The sequence below is a fragment of the Copadichromis virginalis genome, linkage group LG18 (genome assembly GCF_057382275.1).
Source record: "Copadichromis virginalis isolate Kocher_CV1m ecotype Utaka linkage group LG18, C_Virginalis_male_GT1.1, whole genome shotgun sequence".
Taxonomy (NCBI): Eukaryota; Metazoa; Chordata; class Actinopteri; order Cichliformes; family Cichlidae; genus Copadichromis; species Copadichromis virginalis.
Genome location: NC_140635.1, coordinates 1,690,935 through 1,713,650, shown reverse-complemented (window position 1 = coordinate 1,713,650; position 22,716 = coordinate 1,690,935). Strand labels below are relative to the sequence as shown.

The window sequence follows — 22,716 nt, the reverse complement described above, 5'->3', positions numbered from 1 at the left end:
ACGCCCACAGTGACAGGAAACACCAAAACTGTGTACAAAAACACACTTCTGCACACTGCTCAGCTCCACTGGGGGCGACATCATCCAGTAGGCGGGGCTCTCCTTCTGCACTGTGTTCAACCATTGTGTCAATAATAAGTGCTGCTGTGAAGAGAACAATTCTCAGACTGAATGTTGAACATCAGCTAGTTTCTCCTGTTGATTTAAACCTTGTTGTACAGATGGAACATTGGCTGTGGATTATTCTTGCTGCTCTTTTCTTTGGTGAGATACAAACATCAACATGTTTCCTCTGCTTAAATCAATGTGTGAGTCTGATTAATGGTGAGTTTTTAATCATGTTTATTGATCCATCTCTTCCTCTGCATGTTCTGTTCTTCCTCAGAGTGTAAAGGAGAAGACAAAGTGATCCAGGAACAAGGAGATGTCATTGCTGCTGAAGGAGACACAGTTACACTTGACTGCAAATACGAAACAACTTCTACATATGCGACATATTTGTTCTGGTACAAACAAGATGTGAACAACTTTCCAAAGTATGTTTTAAGGCGAGACAGTACGGGAGCTGAAGAGAATGCTCGAGAGTTCCCGAAGGACAGATTTGATGCTGAGCTCAACCAGACATCAGTTTCTCTGAAGATCCAGAAGCTTCAGCTGTCTGACTCTGCTGTGTACTACTGTGCTCTGCAGCCCACAGTGACAGGAAACAGCAAAACTCTGTACAAAAACCTTTGGAGCAAAGACAACAGAATACTCCACAACATCCACTAGAGGGAGCCACACACTGTTAAACCTCTGATTCTTGTGTCATTGGACTGATGACAAAGACAACAGAGAAATGAAGCAGTAAAGATCAGAGACAGAGACAGAGCTGCTGTGGAAGCACAAAACTGTTTGATTGGCTGAGCTATTAAACTGGCCCCGCCCACTGAAGTTGAGCTCATCCAATGACATTATTTGTTGGTCATTGTGCTGCAGTGGAAGAACATTGTTCATGTGCTGTCTGTCTGGCTTTAATAACTCCAAAGACATGTTGCTGCACCTCTTTTTGCTTCTATCTCACATTATAGGTGAGTTTAAGAACAGGGATTAAAGTTTAGTTGAAGCTGCTGCATTAAGCAGATATACAGACTGCATTTCACTACTTTTCTTCTTTCTTTTTCCAGGACTAACAGCTGGAGACTCAATCACTCCTCAACAACCTGAAGTCACTAAAACAGAAGGAGAATCTGTCAAACTCACATGTAGCTATGAGACGAGTGATGATACTCCTTGGCTTTATTGGTACAGACATGATTCTGACCTTCAGGCTCCTCAGTTCATACTAAGGAAAGGGGCAAAACGCAGCACAAGTGAATATATTCCTGATAAACGATATGGATCAGAAACATCACCTACATCAACTAATCTGACCATAGCAGCCCTAACCCTGGCAGACACAGCTCTCTACTACTGTGCTCTAGAAACACAGTGATACAAAGTGTAGAAGAGGCTGTACAAAAACCTGAACACAGATATCTGACTACTCTTCAAAGAGGAGGGAAGTGGTATTCAAAGCACAGCTTCATATCAGATGGATTCTGCTAATTCCTGTTTTATCAGAGTCACTGTGGTTACAGCTGCTAATGAAACACTGTGGGAGGATTCACACGAGCAGCAAATCCACACCAACCACAAACCAACACTTTATATCAGCATCAACAGTCAGGAGGAAACATCGTCGCTGTCTGTGGTCCTGAAATTCAAAGCCTCTGAAGTGTAAATGTTGTGAAGCTGAAGGAAAGAGATTCACTTCCTGGTTAAATAAAGGATAACATTAATTCAGTATTTCTTTTCTCAGTGTTTGTTCCAGAGTTGAAATGAAGCCTGATGAAAAATAAAAATGTATTAAAAGTCTTTAATTTTTGTCAACATACTGCAGGAAATGTTGATTCAGGTATTAGAGGATTGGAGGTTGCAGATTATCTTTGAGTTCCTCCAGCAAAGTGGGAATAATCGACACTCTCAGTGTGTTCTGATCTGATCTTCTGCTGGGATTAAAAATAAACGAACACAATCAAATCCTCTCCTCCTTAAACTTTACAGTCTGATATGGAAACTTGTGCAGACGCTTGTGCAACGAGACCAGCTGTAAAAATCACCGTGTGGATTTCTCTAACGTGTCGCTGCAGCTCGCTGGATTGTTTAACACCAACAGATGGTTCACTGCTCCAACAGACCCTGAAAGTTATTTTCTGTGGCTCCACCCCCTGATTTACTCAGCCAATGAGATGGTATCCTTTATGGATTTGACATAAAAAATGTACTGTTGACATTTATAAAGGGAGCTCAGTGAGAAGATTGATGTAAGAGGTGGAAACTCCTGACCTGACCCTCAGTTCTTACCTGTGCATTTCTGGGAGTTGCTTTCTCTAAGCGCACTACACTGGGAGGGGAATATTTAAGTCAAGCACACAAACTGATTTACTATTATTTTCAACACACAGTCTCTTTGTGCAGATATTTTACAAAGACAAGAAACGCGTCTTATACTTTGCGCTCGATATGGCAGAGTTAAAGCTGCACGGAGATTTAAGAGCTCATGCTAGAAGAGTGAATGCCAACAAAGATGTGATAAAAGCTTACAAATAACCAATTCACCCAACTCTAAATGTGCTCACTGTACTCAGCTCCCACTCTGTGTGGTTTATGTCTATGCTCTCCATTATTCTTCCGTTCAGCCACTCATTCATTGAACCCATCTCCTCCACATCTCCACCTCACCCAAATCAGTCAGAGCACCATCCGAGCCTAAATATTCATCTTCACCACCAGCAGCATCTAAAACGCCGGGAGTCCCGTCCTAGATTCTGTCACTGCTGGGACTCCATCAGAGTCCAATCTCCAAATACACTGATTAACTTCTCCATCTCAGAAAATCACGTTCAGTTCTTCCAAGTGATCTCTCCTTATTGAATTAATGTCACGTCTAAAGCACCAAACAAACACAAAACACAGCAAATGAAAAAAAAAATCTACTGGAGACTCGAGCTGGCAGAGCGCACACAATCAACCCTGAACTGAGTCAGAGTGAAAACATGAATTAGAAAGTTCTGAATCAAATACAAATTATAACCTGACATAAAATCACAAAAATATGCTGATGACATATTTTGATGCAGTTTAGTTTAAGACATTTTCTTCTTTGCCAAACAGAAACTTTGGGGCTCTCTTGGGTTCCCACTCTGATAAACACCAAATAGCAGTTTTCAGTGGAGAGTCCACAGTGTCAGAGTTTGAAGAGGAGGCATTAGATCATCTCCACAGTGAGCATGCAAATCTTTGGTTCCTAAAGAACTCAAAGGGTTGTTCGCTATGCATTTATCCCTCAGGGTCAGACTGTCAGCACATTCCACTGTAACGTCCTGCAGCGTCTGAGGGAAACATGCAGCACAAACCACCTGAACCTTGGAGCGTGCCGTCCATACAAGATGTGGGTCAGTTTCAAAAAGACATAGTGGAGAGATTATGAGGCCGTATTCAAACTGTTTTAATTCCCTTTGTCTGCAGTGAGATTATTATTCACAAGTGGAAACCATTTAAGCTGCCAATCATCCCAGGTGAGGAAGTCCCAGCAAATTCATCCCAAGGTCTGATCATGTGATGTTCAGTGAAACTGCAACAAACCCAAGAGCTACAGCTCAGACTCTGCAGGCCTCAGCAGGTTAACACAGGATGTACAAAAACACAAGGTACTGGAAGATTTTTCCACATGGCTCAGCTCCACTAGAGGGCGACATCATCCAGTAGGCGGGGCTCTCCTTCTGCACTGTGTTCAACCATTGTGTCAATAATAAGTGCTGCTGTGAAGAGAACAATTCTCAGACTGAATGTTGAACATCAGCTAGTTTCTCCTGTTGATTTAAACCTTGTTGTACAGATGGAACATTGGCTGTGGATTATTCTTGCTGCTCTTTTCTTTGGTGAGATACAAACATCAACATGTTTCCTCTGCTTAAATAAATGTGTGAGTCTGATTAATGGTGAGTTTTTAATCATGTTTATTGATCCATCTCTTCCTCTGCATGTTCTGTTCTTCCTCAGAGTGTAAAGGAGAAGACAAAGTGATCCAGGAACAAGGAGATGTCATTGCTGCTGAAGGAGACACAGTTACACTTGGATGTACTTTTGCAAGTCAAACAACACCCACCTTGTTCTGGTACAAACAAGAAGTAAACGCTTACCCAAAATATATCTTGCGGAAATTTCTCTCTGGAGCAACAGATAAAGCCCCAGAGTTCCAGGAGGACAGATTTGATGCTGAAATCAACAAGACATCAGTTCCTCTGAAGATCCAGAAGCTTCAGCTGTCTGACTCTGCTGTGTACTACTGTGCTCTGCAGCCCACAGTGACAGGAAACAGCAAAACTCTGTACAAAAACCTTTGGAGCAAAGACAACAGAATACTCCACAACATCCACTAGAGGGAGCCACACACTGTTAAACCTCTGATTCTTGTGTCATTGGACTGATGACAAAGACAACAGAGAAATGAAGCAGTAAAGATCAGAGACAGAGACAGAGCTGCTGTGGAAGCACAAAACTATTAGAAGAAAAATAACTTTATTTATAAAGAACATTTTCTAACAATGTCGAACATTTACAGTTTGTTTGTCTTCTGAAGAAACAGAAACAAAACTGCTTCAGCTGTCAGATATCACCACTCCGACATCTGAGCTCATAACCCACAAACAACTGAGACACAGTAAAAAAGAATAACAGATATTTCAATCAGAGTCAGATATCGTCTTGTATCCTCTGGTTTTCAACAACACTCAGAATCCAAAGTGATGGAGGTAAAGTTTGTGCGACTCCGTCACAGGAGAAAATCTCAAAGGCTGCAGATGAAGACCATCAGCTGACAAAATGCTCCTCCAATTTTTTAATATTTGAATGTATTGTTATAAATTTACACAGTTGTAATAATATGACAAAGAAACTGCTGTAGAAAATCACTGAAAACATGCTGAACTCAAAGGTTGATTATAGCGTTATTAGAAAAGTTACAAAACCCTTCTTCCAGAATCGCAAAGCAATCTCCCAAAACTAGAAACTCCCTGAAATTCAAAAGGTCAAAAGAACGTTATCACAGATATAGCAGCAGAAATGAGCATCCTCTGAAGGGTGGTGCTGGCCTTCCTTAGTGATCGGGTGAGGAGGTCAACTGTTCATGAGGGACTTCTTACAAAAAAAAGAAAAATGAACAGATATTATCAGAACAAATGCTGCCAATCAGAATAGTTGTTGGAGTAGTGTAAAGGTGTTTGAAATACGGTTTTCCCCACAAAACTTTCAGCACTACGACTTCTGCTGTTTGTGGGTCTTCATGTGCAACGACAAATGATGACTCTGGCGGAACATTTTCCCACAGGTTTTACAGTGATACGGTTTCTCTCCCGTGTGGATAGTTTTGTGGCTTTTAAGTGACGTTGACAGAGTAAATCTTTCCCCGCAGGTCTCACAAACATACGGTTTCTCTCCTGTGTGCGTTCTCATGTGGCGCAGAAGGTTACAGCGTGTAGTGAAGGTTTTCCCACATGCTTGGCAAGGATGAGGCCTCTCTCCTGTGTGGCTCGTGGTGTGGATTTTAAGCGACCCTGACGTTGTAAATCTTTCCCCGCAGGTCTCACAAACGTGAGGCTTTTCTCCTGTATGGCATCGCATGTGGCTCAACAAATTACTACCTTGACTAAAGGTTTTTCCACACGTTGTGCAAGAATATGGCCTCTCACCGGTGTGGATTCGCTGGTGGGCCATCAAATTACCACTTTGATTGAAAGACTTCCCGCATGTTTTACAAGAGTATGGCCTCTCGCCGGTGTGGATTCTCATGTGGTTCATCAAATCACTGCGTTGAATAAAGGTTTTCTCACACGTTTTGCAAGAATGAATCTTCTCTCCCGTGTGAGTTTTTGTGTGACGCAACAAAACGCTCTTTTCACTAAAGGTTTTCTCACACGTTTTGCAGGTATGATGCTTCTCGCTTGTTTGCATTCTGTGACGTGTCCTCTTTTGAGACTTTTTCTTGAAGGCTTTTTTACATTTTCTTAAGGGAAAACCATCTCCTTTCAAAGGCTGTTTACCTGTATCAGTGTTACACTTATCAGCTGGCATGGGAGAGCTTTCTGTATCATTGCTCTGACTTCTGCTTCGATTTCCAGTCGAACCTGAATTGACATTCCTGCTTCCTTCCCGATCTTGGCTCTCAGCTACAGCAGAGCTGTGAGCAGCGAGCTGGTCACTGTCTGGTTCTGCTTCACTCTGGTTGCTTTCCCCCCAAGTAACAGTCACCTTAAAAATGGTATCATTCTCTTCCTTCACTACAACCTGCTCGTCCTCCTGACTGCTGCACAGTTCCTGCTGTTCCTCTGTACTCTGAGGAGGTTCTGGTTCCTCCCGGTCCAGTCTGGAGCTCCTCTCCTGGTTACAAAGCTGCTGCTCAGGAAGAACCTCCTCCTTACAGATATGCTGCTGTGCAAGGTCTGGAAGGACAGAAAGAGACAAGAAAAATAAACAAACACGGTTATGACAATAGGACATCACCATATATTCCTATTACTTAGTCAGCGTGTCAATCACCGTTCATTGTAGCAAGTTAGGGTTTCAATCCCAGCTGTTGTGGCAGTGCAGAGTACTGAGAAGCAAGGTTTCTTTCACTTTGTAAAAATGGCTCCAAATTAATGGATGTCTACACTAATTCAGTATTTTGGACTAACAAAACCAAGATGCCCCCCTCCCAATGATGAAACTAACTGACCACCGACTCGTTTAGTAGTACTCAAATGTAAATTATTTTCCTGGTTCATTACAAACCACCAGTGCAGTGCTGTGAAATAAATGCACTGTGATTAACCAGGTTTTTTTCCACTGCCAACATGCAGGCCTCGTTACTGCCAGACCTGCTGAATGAAAAAAAAAAGAAGAAGCCATCTGACAAAGTGATTCCAGCGAACCACAGCAAGAGCCAACGTGAACCTTCCTCAGAGGAGCCGGCCTACCAAAATCTCTTCAAGAGCACAGCAACAACTCATCCAGGATGTCACAGAAAAACAGAACAACACATAAAGAACTTAGCTCAATATTCAACAGCAAGACAGAATCTGGGAGACCAGACGAGACTAAAGTTGAACTTTCTGGAAGGTTTGAGTCCCGTTTTAAGTGATGTAAAACTAACACAACATTTCAAAAAAGAACGTCATAGCAACAGTCAAACATGGTGGTGGCAGTGTGATGCTGTGGGGCTGCTTTGCTTCTGGGTGACGACCAGAAAGCCCTGACGGAAAATCCCAGTCCGACTTCAAAGTCTTAAAGGATTTCCGCACCGTTGTAAACCTTCCAAATGCTGAACTGCAAAACTTTGGAACAGCTTTCTGCCTCCACTCTTGAGTCACTGGCCTTATGTAAGCATCTCCTCTTCATGTAATCTTTGTGTTTTGTCTTGATCTAATCAAAATGTAACTTTTAAAGAAAAAAAAATTCTTAAACACAAAAAATATCAAACTTTTTTGAGTACAGTCGAAGGTCAAAGTCAAATAAAATTAAGATTTATATGGAATCTAAATTAAGGCAAAAAATGTACCTTTACTCTGTTTTCTTGGAAAAGTTTCTGACATTAAGTTTTTGTGCTGCTGAGAAGAGCACAAACATCAATTAATATTAATAATAATTCAGTGTCAAACTAACAACCCTCGGGCCCGTGGCTCAGAGTTTATTGGTTCATGTACAATTTTACTGACTTGTCAAAAAAGCTTTTATTTGCATATTTTAAAAATATTAATGCAATTTAATTGATACAATATTTTATATTATTTCACTTTTAATTTGAAAAATGTTATGAAAGCCTAGAAATGAATACGGTGGATTACACCCCACGCCCCCCTGCAGACTTAAATCTGGAGGCTGTGAGGACTTAATGTTGTTTATTCACACGCTGCTCCTGAATCTGTTTGTATTGCAGGTCTGTGTTTAGTTGCTAAAGTGGATGAAATGCTCGTGTTTACATCATTTAACACATCAGCGTGCAACAGAGCCGTGCATTAAACGAAGCATCAAAGCAAAGGTATGTATGTCTGTACCCATTACAGGTACTGTGCTGCAGTGGTTTGTATCATATCTATCTAATAGACTCCAATTTGTGCATGTAAATGGAGAGTCCTCTTCACACACTGAGGTTAATTATGGAGTTCCACAGGGTTCAGTGCTAGGACCAATTCTGTTTACATTATACATGCTTCCCTTAGGCAGCATCATTAGAAGACATAGCATACATTTACACTGCTATGCAGATGACACCCAGCTCTATCTGTCCATGAAGCCAGATAACACACACCAATGAGTTAAACTGCAGGAATGTCTTAAAGACATAAAGACCTGGATGGCCGCTAACTTTCTGCTTCTTAATTCAGGCTGGACGACTGCAATTCATTATTATCAGGATGTCCAACAATCTCACTGAAAAGCCTTCAGCTAATCCAAAATGCTGCAGCAAGAGTCCTGACAGGGACTAGAAAGAGAGAGCAGATTTCTCCTGTTTTGGCTTCCTGTTAAATCCAGAATTCAAAATCCTGCTCCTCACATACAAGGTCTTAAATAATCAGGCCCCATCTTATCTTAATGACCTTGTAGTACCATATCACCCTATTAGAGCACTTCGCTCTCGCTCTGCAGGCCTACTTGTTGTTCCTAGAGTATTTAAAAGTAGAATGGGAGGCAGAGCCTTCAGTTTTCAGGCCCCTCTTCTGTGGAACCAGCTTCCAGTTTGGATTCAGGAGACAGACACTATCTCTACTTTCAAGATTAGGCTTCAAACTTTCCTTTTTGCTAAAGCATATAGTTAGGGCTGGACCAGGTGACCCTGAATCCTCCCTTAGTTATGCTGCAATAGACGTAGGCTGCCGGGGGATTCCCATGATGCATTGGGTGTTTCTTCTTCACTCACTGTGTGTTAACAGACCTCTCTGCATTGAATCATTAGTTATTAATCTCTGCCTCTCTTCCACAGCATGTCTTTGTCCTGTCTTTCTCTCCTCACTCCTCACTGGTCTGCAGATGGCCCCGCCCCTCCCTGAGCCTGGTTCTGCTGGAGCTTTCTTCCTGTTAAAAGGGAGTTTTTCCTTCCCACTGTCGCCAAAGTGCTTGCTCAGGGGGTCATATGATTGTTGGGTTTTTCTCTGTATCTACTGTACAATATAAAGCGCCTTGAGGCAACTTTTGTTGTGATTTGGCGCTGTATAAATAAAAGGGAATTAAATTGAATTGAAGAAGGGCTCTAAAAAGATTTAAGAACTTGGAGGCCCCTAACATTCATTCACCAGCATGGTCACAGGGCGTCATCTGATTGCTGGAGTTTTTTCTGCACTACTGTAGAGTCTTTGCCTTACAGTATAAAGTGTCTTGATGCGGTTGCTGTTATTTAGCGCCATATACATTGAACTGAAATTAAAAATTGCTCTTTTGATCGTCTTATGTGTCCATTTTGGCGCTGGTTGATTATATTGATACCACTGTAACTCACACTGTGGATTTATTTTGCCCGAAAAATCGCTACAGAACAAACGTCACAGACTCACCTGTCCTGTGCAGCTTGATTTGGGGTTTCCAGGTGATATCCAGCAGTCTGCGCTGACGGTCGATCTCTTCCTCGTACTGGACGATCGTTTTTTCAAACTCCAAGAATATTTGTTCAGCAGCAGCAGTTAGTCGCTCGTTGATGAACTCTCTCAGATACTGAACTGAAGGCATCGTTGCTGCCGCAGCTCACACACTCAGCTCACACACTCAGCTCACACACTCAGCTCACACACTCAGCTCACACACAACACAACACGACACAACCGACCTCCTGCTGAAAAAAAGATTAGCGTCTCTCCCCCGTTTACTTCCGCCTGGTGCCACACGGTGAAGTTCCGGCAGAAGAGGAGAGTTGCCTTTTCGTTCCGCTTCGTAATGCTCGAACGTGTCTGTTTCTCTTGATCCCCAAACACTTTTATAACCACCATAAGTTTTCAGTTTCTGTTTTTCTCCGTTGCTGTGAGGGTCCATGCAGAGTGTATCCGGTCAAATTTCCACCAAAATCAGAAATAAATAAATAAACCAGCAGAGAGTTAGAGACCACAATCAAATTAGCTAAAATTCCACTGGTACTGAACGAGTTATTTCTGCTCATTATAAAGGAGAAAAGTAAAAAAAATAAAAGTCAGCCTGTTTATTGTATTTTGCTTTTATCTGTGTTTTTTACTTCAGAGGCAGCAGCAGGATCTATGACTGCTGTGCTTCTCTGACTGGGTGGACTGAGGTTTTCTGAGGGTCCCGGATGATCTCCATCACCTTGCTGTTTTCATTTGTTGGAAATTAAAGTTTTGAAATAAACTCTGCCTGAATTAATTATCCAGTTGTTCATTATATTTGTTCATTAAGTGGGTCACAGATGGTACTATTGTTTCCATCCAGGTTTCTAAAAACCTTATCAGTGAGCTGCTGATTAAAGGAGCTGATGATGTGATTTTTAGCCTTTGAAAAATGAAAATGATAAGTTTGTGATGACCACATCTTTAAAGTCCTAGGACCTGGCGTCCACATATGTGGACATCACATTTTGGGTTATTTAAACCAAAATACTCAATTTTGCTCTACAAGGGCCTGATATCCACTTACGAGGACGTTATACTGCCACTGTTCTATCGACATTTTAAACAAATATCCTCATATGTGGCTCTGATTTTTCTTAGAAACAAAAATCAGGTTTAAAAAAATCTGGTTATTCTTTGTTTTTACATTCATCAGGTCCCAATCAGCCCAAATATCAAAGAGAAATTAAAAACGCTGCTGTGGAAGAGTTCGGGTCTTAGGAGGTTAAAGTCCTTCACATTTAATAAAACAAACAACATAGAAGAGCTGAGCTTCAGTAAATGAAACATGAATGAAAATGAAACACAAAGAATGTTATGGAACCAGGTATGGCGCGAGGCAGAAACATCCCATTGTGTAGGTTCAGACTTTTTAACTAACAGATGTCAGCGTGTGAGAGTAAACGGCTGTTTTTCCAATCAGCTGAATTCTTCTGGTTCACCACAGGGATGTTGTCTCTCTCCCCTACTGTATATTTTGTACACCAATGACTGTCGGAGTACACAGCCTAACAGGCATTTCATTAAATATGTGGATGACACAGTCATGGTGAAGAATATTCCCATAGGCCTGTTGTGGATGAGTTTGTTTCTTGGTGCGATCGGTCATTCTTAAAGATCAACACCTTGAAAACTGAGGACCTGGTAACTGACTCCAGGAGGACATCCCCCCATCCTGCACTAACAGTAGTAAACAGTGCAGCCATTGAACTGGTGGACAGTTGGAAGTAAGTTTGTTCTCGATCATGCTCTGTCCTTTGAGTCACATCTTGATGCTACAGTGAAAAAGATCCAACAACAGCTGCACGTTTTAAGGAGATTGAAAGTTTTTAATGTTTCATGTGAAATGATGAACCTTTTTTTAAATAAAGGTTTGATTGAATCTGTTTTACTGTTTTGTATCATTGCTTGGTTTGGTGATCAGACTTGGTAACTTGGTTACAATATTTAAGTGCATATTAGAAGTCATTGTCCATTTGGCCCAGCTGGTTCCATTTTCTATTTTTCTTTTATGATTAAAAAGACAAATTAGGAAGTTTTTTTTTTAACATTTCTTTGATGGACATTTGAACCGACAGGCGTCACACGCTGTTTCACCACAGAGTTTAATCCTTCAGTCAATTCAAATCTACCAGCTTGTTTGCAAATCTGCTGCTCCACACACACAAATAACTTATTTTACTTTTTATTGCTAGTTTTTAAGTCTCTCTTCATGTATTGTGTTGTAATTCCTGTGTACTGGCTTTGTGAAACATGGATTCATAATGTTAAAGGCATGCTAAACAATAAACCATATATATGTGTGTGTGTGTGTGTATATATATATATACACACACACACACACACACACACACACATATATATATATATATAAACACCAGGAGTCAGGTTCTGGAAATTCTTCTGGTGTCTCCACATTTATAGCTCATCTAATCTGGAAACATATCTGACTCTGAGTCTCACTTTTAGCTGAGTGATGGAGAAGTGAGAGAAGTGAGACTCAAAGAGGAGACAGAGGGCGACATCATCCAGTAGGCGGGGCTCTCCTTCTGCACTGTGTTCAACCATTGTGTCAATAATAAGTGCTGCTGTGAAGAGAACAATTCTCAGACTGAATGTTGAACATCAGCTAGTTTCTCCTGTTGATTTAAACCTTGTTGTACAGATGGAACATTGGCTGTGGATTATTCTTGCTGCTCTTTTCTTTGGTGAGATACAAACATCAACATGTTTCCTCTGCTTAAATAAATGTGTGAGTCTGATTAATGGTGACTTTTTGAGGGCGATCGTGGTTCAAGAGTTGGGAGTTTGCCTTGTAATCGGAAGGTTGCCGGTTCGAGCCCCGGCTTGGACAGTCTCGGTCGATGTGTCCTTGGGCAAGACACTTCACCCGTTGCCTACTGGTGGTGGTCAGAGGGCCCGGTGGCACCAGTGTCCGGCAGACTCGCCTCTGTCAGTGCGCCCCAGGGTGGCTGTGGCTACAATGTAGCTGCCATCACCAGTGGAATGGGTGGATATGTAAAGGCCTTTGGGGTCCTTAGGGACTAGTAAAGTGCTATACAAATACAGGCCATTTACCATTTTAACCATGTTTATTGATCCATCTCTGCATGTTCTGTTCTTCCTCAGAGTGTAAAGGAGAAGACAAAGTGATCCAGGAACAAGGAGATGTCATTGCTGCTGAAGGAGACACAGTTACACTTTACTGCAAATATGAAACAACTTCTACATTTCCATATTTGTTCTGGTACAAACAGGACGTGAACGACTATCTGAAATATGTTTTACGGCGAGATGCTTCTGGAACTGAAAACGCTCAAGAGTTCCCAAAACACAGATTTGATGCTGAACTCAACAAGACATCAGTTCCTCTGAAGATCCAGAAGCTTCAGCTGTCTGACTCTGCTGTGTACTACTGTGCTCTGCAGCCCACAGTGACAGGAAACAGCAAAACTCTGTACAAAAACCTTTGGAGCAAAGACAACAGAATACTCCACAACATCCACTAGAGGGAGCCACACACTGTTAAACCTCTGATTCTTGTGTCATTGGACTGATGACAAAGACAACAGAGAAATGAAGCAGTAAAGATCAGAGACAGAGACAGAGCTGCTGTGGAAGCACAGAACTGTTAGAAGAAAAAACCCTTTATTTATAACAAAATGTTTCTAACAGCTTTGAACATCTACAGTTTGTTCATGTCTCCTTTAAAACTCAAACAGTTAAAAAAAAGAAGAAAAAGGAAAAATTAAAGCTGTTTTAAAGAAATTAAATTCTTTGACACTTTCAACGCTCCAAAATCTGAACCCACAATTCACAAATAACCACGAGACGGAAAAACAAGAACACACATTTCTATCAGTGAGAGATTGTCTCATACCTGCTGGTTTAAATGACACTCAGACGCACACAGAAACCAAAGTAACGATGAAAAGGTTTGTGTGACTGTTACAGCTGCTGTTCGAAAACTGCAGATGGATGACACCAGGTGAAAAACTACTTCTCCACTTCAATATTTACACCACCATTATAAATTTAAAATGTCAGAAAATGATCCAAAAGCTGCTGGAGAAAATCACTGAAAACGTGTTGAACGTACAAATAACTGGAATCTCTGAGAGGTCGATATAATGCTATTAGAAAAGTTAAAGTCCTTTTCCAGAGTGTCAAAGAAATCTCCCAAAACAAGAAATTAGGATAAAAAAAATGAAAGAACAAAATCACAGGATGCGCACCGAGGCAGATCCAGAACAATTACACCTCTCGCCTGACTTGGGAATACCCGAGTGTTCCCCCGAAGGAGGTCTGAGCTTCTCTGCTCAGGCTACTGTCCCAAACCCAGCAGCAGAAGATGGATGAACTCAGTCCTGCTGGTCAGTCAGACAGGTTCTCAGTGCATCCAACCAACCACAGCAAGAAGACTTTAAACATGGCTTTCTCCAAAAGGAAAAGGAATCTAACATGTAATATATTCTAAAAGACGCGTTATGTTTTCATTAGGGCAGTGGTTCTTAAAATGTGGTATGCGTACCACTGGTGACACATGTTAAAAACACAACAGCCTTAATAAATGCAGAGTAGTTTGTTCATACGTCATCACTTAAAGGTTGGATATCCCACCTGCTGAGAATGTTTTAATGCAGTACAGTTGTTATTGTCACCTGTCACATCCTGTTTATGACAGTTCTAATAAATAACATTCATATAAGAAACTGCATGTGGTGTTTAATAGGTGTATACTACTGTACTCTAATGTTGGTCAAAGGCTGGTAATTTAAGAGCCATATATTTTATGTGGTGGTACTCACTGTGAAAAGAAACCCTGCATTAGAGAAACAAAGCTTCATCGCAGAACGGAAAATCAAAATCAAATGAAGAACACAGTTTTACACGTGACAACATCAAAATAGTTGTTGGTAGATACTTGTTTTCTCCACAAAACTTTCAGCACTGCAGCTTCTGCTGGTTGTGTGTTTTCATGTGAAACAACAAATGATGACTCTGGCGGAACATTTTCCCACAGGTTTTACAGTGATACGGCTTCTCTCCCGTGTGGATCGCGTTGTGGCTTTTTAGCGATGTTGACAGAGTAAATCTTTCCCCGCAGGTCTCGCAAACATACGGTTTCTCTCCTGTGTGCGTTCTCATGTGGCGCAGCAGGTTACTGCGTTTAATGAACGTTTTCCCACATAACTGGCAAGAATGAGGCCTCTCTCCTGTGTGGATCACTTTGTGTAATTTAAGTGACGATGATTCGGAAAAACATTTCCCACAGTGATCGCACTGGTGCGGCTTCTCTCCTCTGTGGCTTCGCATGTGGCCCAACAAATGACTACTCTGACTGAAAGTCTTTTCACACATTGTGCAGGAATACGGCCTCTCACCGGTGTGGATTCTCAGGTGGATCATCAGATTCCCGCGTTGCCTAAAAGTTTTGCCACATATGTGGCAGGAAAACAACCTCTCTCCTGTGTGGACAGTCATGTGGCGCAGCAAAGTGCTCTTCTGAGCAAAACTTTTCTCACATGTATTACAGGTGAATGGTTTCTCACCTGTGTGGATTTTGTAATGCTCCTTCATTTGGCACTTTTTCTTAAAAGACTTTCCACAAATGTCACACTGGAGAGATTTTCGACCCGTGTCAGTGTTACACCGACTCGCTGATGGTGGGAATTCTTCAGAATTGTTGCTCTGACTTCTGTTTACATGAAGTTTTGACTCTGGATTTCCAGAGTCTGAATCGCCCTTCTTCCCTCCTTCCTGATCTCGGCTCTCAGCTGCAGCAGAGCCGTGAGTGAGGAGCTGGTCACGGTTTGCTTCTGATTCACTGTGGTCACTTTTGCTGTGAGCAGGAGTCACCGTAGAAGTTTTCGTCTCTGTCACTACGGACTGCTCTCCCTCCTGACTGCTGCAGAGTTTGTTCTGTTCCTCTGTGCGCTGTGGAGGTTCTGGTTCCCCCTGGTCCAATCTGGAGCTCCTGTCCTGGTTCCTGAGCTGCTGCTGTGGGAGGTCTGCAGGGACAATAGGAGCCCAGAAAAAGAAAAGCAGTGAAATACATTGTTCCTTTAATCATGTTCGGGGTAATGAACATGCTGTATCATCTTTAGGTGGAAACTAGCGAGCTAACTCCCTGCTAACTTCGAACTCGGTTAAACTTCATAAATTCTGTTTTCGTGGATGCCTGAATGTTAAACTTAACTGTTACAGCTGATAGAGCAGCCACACTGATTATTTTATTAAAGATTAAAGGATTTAGACAGTTTGTAACTCTGTGACGCCGCAGTGATCGTTTGACCCGGAAGACAGCTACAGTCTGACTGGAATCACTCTACAAGAGATTGTTGAAGGTCTCAAATAACTGCTGTCTATTTTATTAATGCAGACTAACAGCTAACACGTCTCCACCAGTTTAAATGAGGCTTTGTTGGTGGATTTATTCTGTTTATATTCTGAAAGAACAGGAAGGTTACTGAGTGCAAATGTAATCCGGTCTTTAAGTCTGACGTCACCAGCCGTGTCTGTGCTCAAACTGCGCTGCAGGTCCATAAATCAAACGATCACTGAGAGTTACAAACGGTCTAAAGTCTTTAGACCGATTGTAACTCTCACTGACGTCATATATACACATCTTACTATATGTATCAGAATCAGAATCAGAATACTTTATTCATCCCGAGGGAAATTAGGGGTTACAACAGGCAGCACGCTAATGGCGCATGCGCACTCAACTAAAATGTACTAGAGCTTTTCTATATATTCATCCTGTGTCGCGCCAACTGTAATGAAACTGTGTGCCTTGTACACTTGCTGTACACTGAATGACAACAAAAGCATGTCTTTAAGCACCAAGCCAACAACATTAACCAAACAACACTCGTAGGTTTGCAGCTGACATGGATCCACTCGTTTTATACATACTTTGAGTCTAATGCTGAAACTCTTTAATTATAACAATACTTCATGGTATTTCTCTCTGAAAAATAACTGCAGCTGCATCATAAATTGTGTAACAGGGCTCTGATTAGGACCAGACCATCAGAGTGAGACTCACCTGTTCTGTGCACATCTGTCTCAGCACTGGTGGTGACGTCCAGCTCTCTGGGCTGATGGTTGATGTCTTTCTCGATCTGGGTAGAATTATTTAAAACTTTGAATGCTTCTCTGGATTCAGTCCCAACAAACACACTGGAGTCAGAGTGAGTGGCGTTACTGAGGTCACTTTCCTCGTAAGTAGCAGTCACCGTAAAGGTATCCGTCTCCTCCTCCAGTCCCAGCTGCTCTCCCTCCTGACTGCTGCACAGTTCCTCCTGTTGCTCTTTAATCTGTGGAGCTTCTGGTTCCTCCTGCTCCACACTGGAGCTCCTCTCCTGGTCCCAGAGCTGCTGCTTAGGGAGAACCTCCTCCTCTCTGCAGAGGAGTCGCAGTGGGAGGTCTGGAAGTAGAAAAGGACACAAAAAAGAAATAAATAATATTATAAAAAGGCAAATACTCCGACACACACAAGCTTTCAAAGTTACTACACGGAGAAAAGCCAAAACAGAGAATACACGCGTGCTGAAAAAAGGCCTCTGAGTCGCTTATAGTGTGTCTATACTGCACAATGTACACATGTGGATAACACGGGTCGGTTATGTAGAAGAAGAAGAGGAATTCTGGAGTAAGTTGGATGAAGCAGTACTGAGTGTCTGCAGGGGGAGAGAGAGTTCAACAAACATGTAAGTGAAGGGAGGAGAGGTGATGAGGAGGCGCTGGGTAGGAGTGCCTTTAAAGAAAGGATAGAAAAGGTTGTGTTGAACTTTAACAAGAGGGAGGAACACAGAGGGATGTATGAGACTGCAGGAAGGTGCACACAGGTGAACTCCATCTTATACAGAAGGTGAAATCTGAAGGAGACATAGCTGGGGGCATCAGATGGAAGTCTGCAAGATAACTTTGGAAATCAATAAGAGGAAGTGAGAGAAGACAGAGGAAGGGAATAAATGGTGGAAGCTGCTCCGAGCTCAGGAGGAGCTGAGACGGACTCCGAGTGGCAGGGAAGAGTTCCCAGACGACTGGAAAGCACAGCTGACATGCTGAGGGAAACTCTCAGGAAGGGTTTGTGTATAGTACATATTGTGTATCTGTACAGAGGAGAGAGAAGGAGGAGGTTTGCTGGAAAGAGGGAAAATTTCTCCTGGAGCAAATATTCCGTCATACCAGAAAGTGTTTTGGAAAAGAGAGCGAAAAGGTCATGTGTTCTCCTGTGTGGACGGAGCAGGAAGGAGGCGCTGTTGTTGTCTCAGCTAAATGAGTGAGTGTGTCAGTACATACGATTAAAACTTAAGCACCAATGTCTTTAAAACAAACCCCAAAACACAGCCACTGATGTACAACACAGAACAGAGAAACTCCTTCTGATTGGTCAGCATTTACGTCACAGACACAAACTGTGATTGGACACTTTGAGTGCATCCAACAATCCACAGCAGAAACACACTGACTGTGATCCAGGGCAGCACGGTGCTGTGGTGGGTAGCACTGTTGCCTCACAGCAAGACGCTCCTGAGTTTGAATCCACCCCCTGCTCACGGCCCTGTGTGGAGTTAGCATGTTCTCCCCGTGTTTGAGTGGGTTCTCTGGATCCCTCCCAGTCCAAACACGTGCACTTAGTGGGGTTAGGTTAACTGGTGATGCTAAACGGCCTGCCCAGGGTGTACCTCTCCTGTGGTAGCCGAGATACGAATGAAATGAATGAAACTCTCCTGCTTCATAATGACGACACAGTCCGGACAAAGAGCAACCAGAAGCTTTTCTACAACTTTACACGACAAAGAGTTGAGCTGACAGACCTCAGCAGAAAAGCAGACACGCGGTTAAAACTAGGCTTCTTTGTTTTTTCTCTCATATGCGGATTAAATGCGTAGTTAAACTTTCCAGGGGCAGGAGGACGCTCACCGGGCCGGTGGTCCAGATCTACTGGCGTTTAGATCAACTGGCGTTGGTCGAACAGATGTGTGGCAGTCTTGCGTTTCAGGAGCTGCTACCGACAAACCAGCAAAAAAACGCCAAATGTGTCACCTGTGACACTTTTGAGGTTGTCTCAAACACACTCCGTCAGTCTTGATGCTGTTGAACAACAAAATGTATAAAAATGTGGCGAGTTTATCTGGTGATATCCTCACGCGCGACGCGATCGCGAAAACAGCAAACAAGTAACACCACGCCAATGTTGTTCACAGGACAGCAAGAGTAAACGATCGGGAGACTCTTGTCGTCGTTATCGTTCCCCTCGCACGGTTTATTTCTCCGGTTTCAGCGTTTTTGCTTCACAACTACAGCGAGCAGTTTACTTTGTGCACTAACATGGACTCGAGTCAACCAGCGCCACCTCTGGCCACGTGCCACAGCCTACAGCCAGATCAGCCTGTGACACACATCTGCACCACGTTTGAATTCGTTTCATGCACATTTGTACTTTTCAATTGTGTCTGTTTGTGCGTCATGCAAATAAACCTTTGACAAGAATGAAATGACACTAACATTTCACTAGTGTTGTAACATCACATGTCGTTAGCGTAGTCTGTCTGTGTCTTTTCTCTGCGAACAAACATGTTAGAGTTGGTTGTTATATACAGTCTGTATAAGTGTGGTTAATCTAATAAACATGTGTAAGGAGATGGCAGTTACTGTGAATGTACAGCAGGTGATTAGTAATAAACAGTCAGACAATGACTCTGACAATCTCATTCAATCTTGCAGACTGAATGCACCTTCTGTGGAAAGTGGTACCACACAGTGTGTGTGGACGTCCCCTGTGCAGAAGGCGACTACAAATGTTGTGGGTGCTAAATAAACAGAAACAAATGATCCCTGTTGTCTTTGCTTACTGATTGTTTTCAGTGTTGACAATCCACATTGCTGCCATTGCATCTTTCAACATGTTTGTGGGTAGATCTGGATGTACCAGGGTTTAGTGCAGCCACTCAGCCTCTACTCATCATAGCAGCAGGTGCAGATGTGTCACAAGTTAATCTAGTAGTAGGCTGTGGTAGCAGTGGACTGACCTCCATTTGAAACTGCTCCAGCTGCTGTGTGATAGTGGATCTGCTACAAATTGAAGATCATAAGCAAGTTTTGGAAATTAACCCTTGTATTATGTTGAAGAACAAAAAGTGACATTGATTTTGTTGCGGGTCATTTTGACCTGTACTGTGTAAATCCACTCAGAATTATCCAAAAACTGCAATAAAACAATAGCAACTTTATTTCCCATCAGATAAACATGTAGAACACAGACATACAACAGTTAGACTTTCCATAACTATTTTAGGAACAGTTTGGTTTTTCGTTCTTACAAACACATTTCTGTTGAACTTGCCCAACGTTCTCAGTTTTTCAATGCTCAACATTTTCAGTTTTGTCCACATGATGGACAGAATGTAACTGTGTGCTTTCTGCAGATGTGCTTCTTGCATTTCTCACAAAACGTGCTTGTTTTCAAACAGGAATCTTCCTAACTAAGATTTAAAACAAAAGATTTCTACGTCTCCTCCAGTCTCACAAACAGATGACAAACCAAGCGACACACCTGAGTCACTGACTTTCTTAAATCCACTCACTCTCACTGGCTGTTTATTACTAATCACTGTGTAACTGCTGTGGATTCACAGTAACTGCCGTCTCCTTACAAATCTTCATTAGATTGACCACACTTATACAGACTGTATATAACTCCAGCCATGTTGATGGATTGCCTATATTGGCTGGAAATATTAATTTCCAGGTAAAAGACACAGGCAGACGATGCTTACAGGATGTGATGTGACAACACTAATGAAATATTGATGTGTCATATTTGTCCAAGGCGTATTTCATTGTTATGGAAAAAGAGAATATCAAAATCATGATGACCAATTGGAGTGGTGATTTCTATGACTTTGTGTATATAATTTGGAATTTTGTACAAATGTAGGCCAATAAGGAATATATGATATCATTTCATTCTTTTCAAAGGTTTGTTTGCATGACGCACAAACACACAATTGAAAGGTACAAATGTGCATGACACGAATTCAAACGTGGTGCAGATGTGTGTCACAGGTTGATCTGGCTGTAGGCTGTGGCACTACAGCCTACAGCTGGTTGACTCGAGTCCATGTTAGTGCACAAAGTAAACTGCTCGCTGTAGTTGTGAAGCAAAAACGCTGAAACCGGAGAAATAAACCGTGCGAGGGGAACGATGACGACGACAAGAGTCTCCCGATCGTTGACTCTTGCTGTCCCGTGAACAACATCGGCGTGGTGTTACTTGTTTGCTGTTTTCGCGATCGCGTCGCGCGTGAGGATATCACCAGGTAAACTCGCCACATTTTAAACATTTTGTTGTTCACCAGCATCAAGACTGACGGAGTGTGTTTGAGACAACCTCACAAGTGTCACAGGTGACACATTTGGCGTTTTTTTGCTGGTTTGTCGGTAGCAGCTCCTGAAACGCAAGACTGCCACACATCTGTTCGACCAACGCCAGTTGATCTAAACGCCAGTAGATCTGGAACACCGGCCCACTGAAGGTCAAAGTGCGCTGTTTGTGGTCCACGGAAGAACATCGGTTTGTGTGACTGAATCCAGCCCACCAGAGGGACACTCACCCGTCCTGTGCAGCTTGATTTGGGGTTTCCAGGTGATATCCAGCAGTCTGCGCTGACGGTCGATCTCTTCCTCGTACTGGACGATCGTTTTTTCAAACTCCAAGAATATTTGTTCAGCAGCAGCAGTTAGTCGCTCGTTGATGAACTCTCTCAGATACTGAACTGAAGGCATCGTTGCTGCCGCAGCTCACACACAACTATACACTCTGCTACCTTCGAACTTTACTGACCCCGACACCTGTGGAAAGTTAAGGCTACTTCAGCTTTTTCCTGTTTACTTCCGCCTGGTGTCACATAGGGAAGTTCCGGCGGTGGAGGGCGGCTAACTTTCGTTCCGCTGTTGTCACATCGCTCTCACAGAAAACTTCATGTTTGATCTGAACAGTGATTTCAATCACAAAGTGACGACACAGCAGACGGACCCACAAATCTCACCAGCAGGTCTGCCTTCGTGGTTCCTCCGGGTTCAGTGACCGTTTTACCCACAACACAAACCGTTACCATGACTACCATGAATAGATGTCCAGCCCTCTATTTTAAAGTTTGGCATTAAATTATTTTTGGGTCTGTTTGGCTGAAATAATGTTATAATTCACTAATACTGGTTTTTGCACGACTCCAATCAGTGACAACACTCACATATAAATACATCTGTCTGCTTGCTTTCTTTGCTTAGTAGTAGTAGTAGTAATAATAATAATAATAATAATAATGACATTATTGTACATGTCTTGATGCATTCTCCCTGCCATCACCACTGATCAATGGTGAAGACTGTTTGCATATTAATGATCATGAAACTGACCTCACAGCTCGTTGCTGGTCAAATTCAAATTTAAATTCAAATTCAAATTTTATTTGTCACGTACACAGTCATACACAGTACGATATGCAGTGAAATGCTTAGACAACTGATCGTGACCTAAAGAAAAAAAAAGGAAAAGGCTATGAATAAGATAGGAAATAAATATGAAAAATTAAAAAGGGTAAATTTAACTAGGAAGGAATAAAATATAAATTAAGGTTAAAAATGAAATAACTGTACAACACAAATTAGAATGAAGGGTAAATTTAACTGGGAAAGAATAAGATAAAATATATAAATTAAAGTTAAATAAAATAACTGTACAACAAAATACACAATATAGAACTATATAAGAATGTATGAAGAAATATAAATAAATATATACACAATAACAGCAGCTGTACAAGTATTAACTGGAAATGAAGAATATAGTGACCAGTGTTGTGCAATCCACATTATGTCTTGTGCAGTGCAAATATGCTTAAAGTGATTTAAGTGATGAAGTGAAAACAATGTCCAGAATCTCCAGTGTGTGTGTAAGAACCATATGTGTGGGTCAGGACTGTGTGGTGGTGTGATTGAGAGACCGTATCGCCTGCAGGAAGAAGCTCCTCCTCAG

The 22,716-nt window shown here is 42.1% G+C and overlaps 2 protein-coding genes and 1 long non-coding RNA gene across 3 annotated transcripts; 1 reads left to right on the top strand and 2 right to left on the bottom strand.

Moving 5' to 3' along the window:
* Positions 1-88: 88 nt before the first annotated feature.
* Positions 89-1,206, top strand: LOC146686870 (uncharacterized). Its single transcript, XR_014916587.1, has 3 exons — positions 89-264; positions 386-1,070; positions 1,167-1,206. It is a non-coding gene; the product is annotated as an uncharacterized LOC146686870 (long non-coding RNA).
* Positions 1,207-4,583: 3,377 nt separating this feature from the next.
* On the bottom strand, positions 4,584-9,946 carry LOC146686869 (uncharacterized). The gene is made up of 3 exons (XM_085440246.1): positions 9,854-9,946; positions 9,609-9,815; positions 4,584-6,521 (listed from the first exon to the last, which is right to left on the bottom strand). Exons 2-3 carry the CDS (start codon positions 9,778-9,780, stop codon positions 5,338-5,340), a joined length of 1,356 nt encoding a protein of 451 aa, XP_085296372.1. The 5' UTR covers positions 9,781-9,815; positions 9,854-9,946; the 3' UTR covers positions 4,584-5,337.
* A 3,348-nt stretch (positions 9,947-13,294) lies between these two features.
* On the bottom strand, positions 13,295-21,803 carry LOC146686868 (uncharacterized). The gene is made up of 3 exons (XM_085440228.1): positions 21,293-21,803; positions 16,717-17,097; positions 13,295-15,676 (listed from the first exon to the last, which is right to left on the bottom strand). The coding sequence occupies exons 1-3, from the start codon at positions 21,462-21,464 to the stop codon at positions 14,610-14,612; spliced, it is 1,620 nt and encodes a 539-aa protein (XP_085296354.1). The 5' UTR covers positions 21,465-21,803; the 3' UTR covers positions 13,295-14,609.
* Between the last annotated feature and the right edge of the window lie 913 nt (positions 21,804-22,716).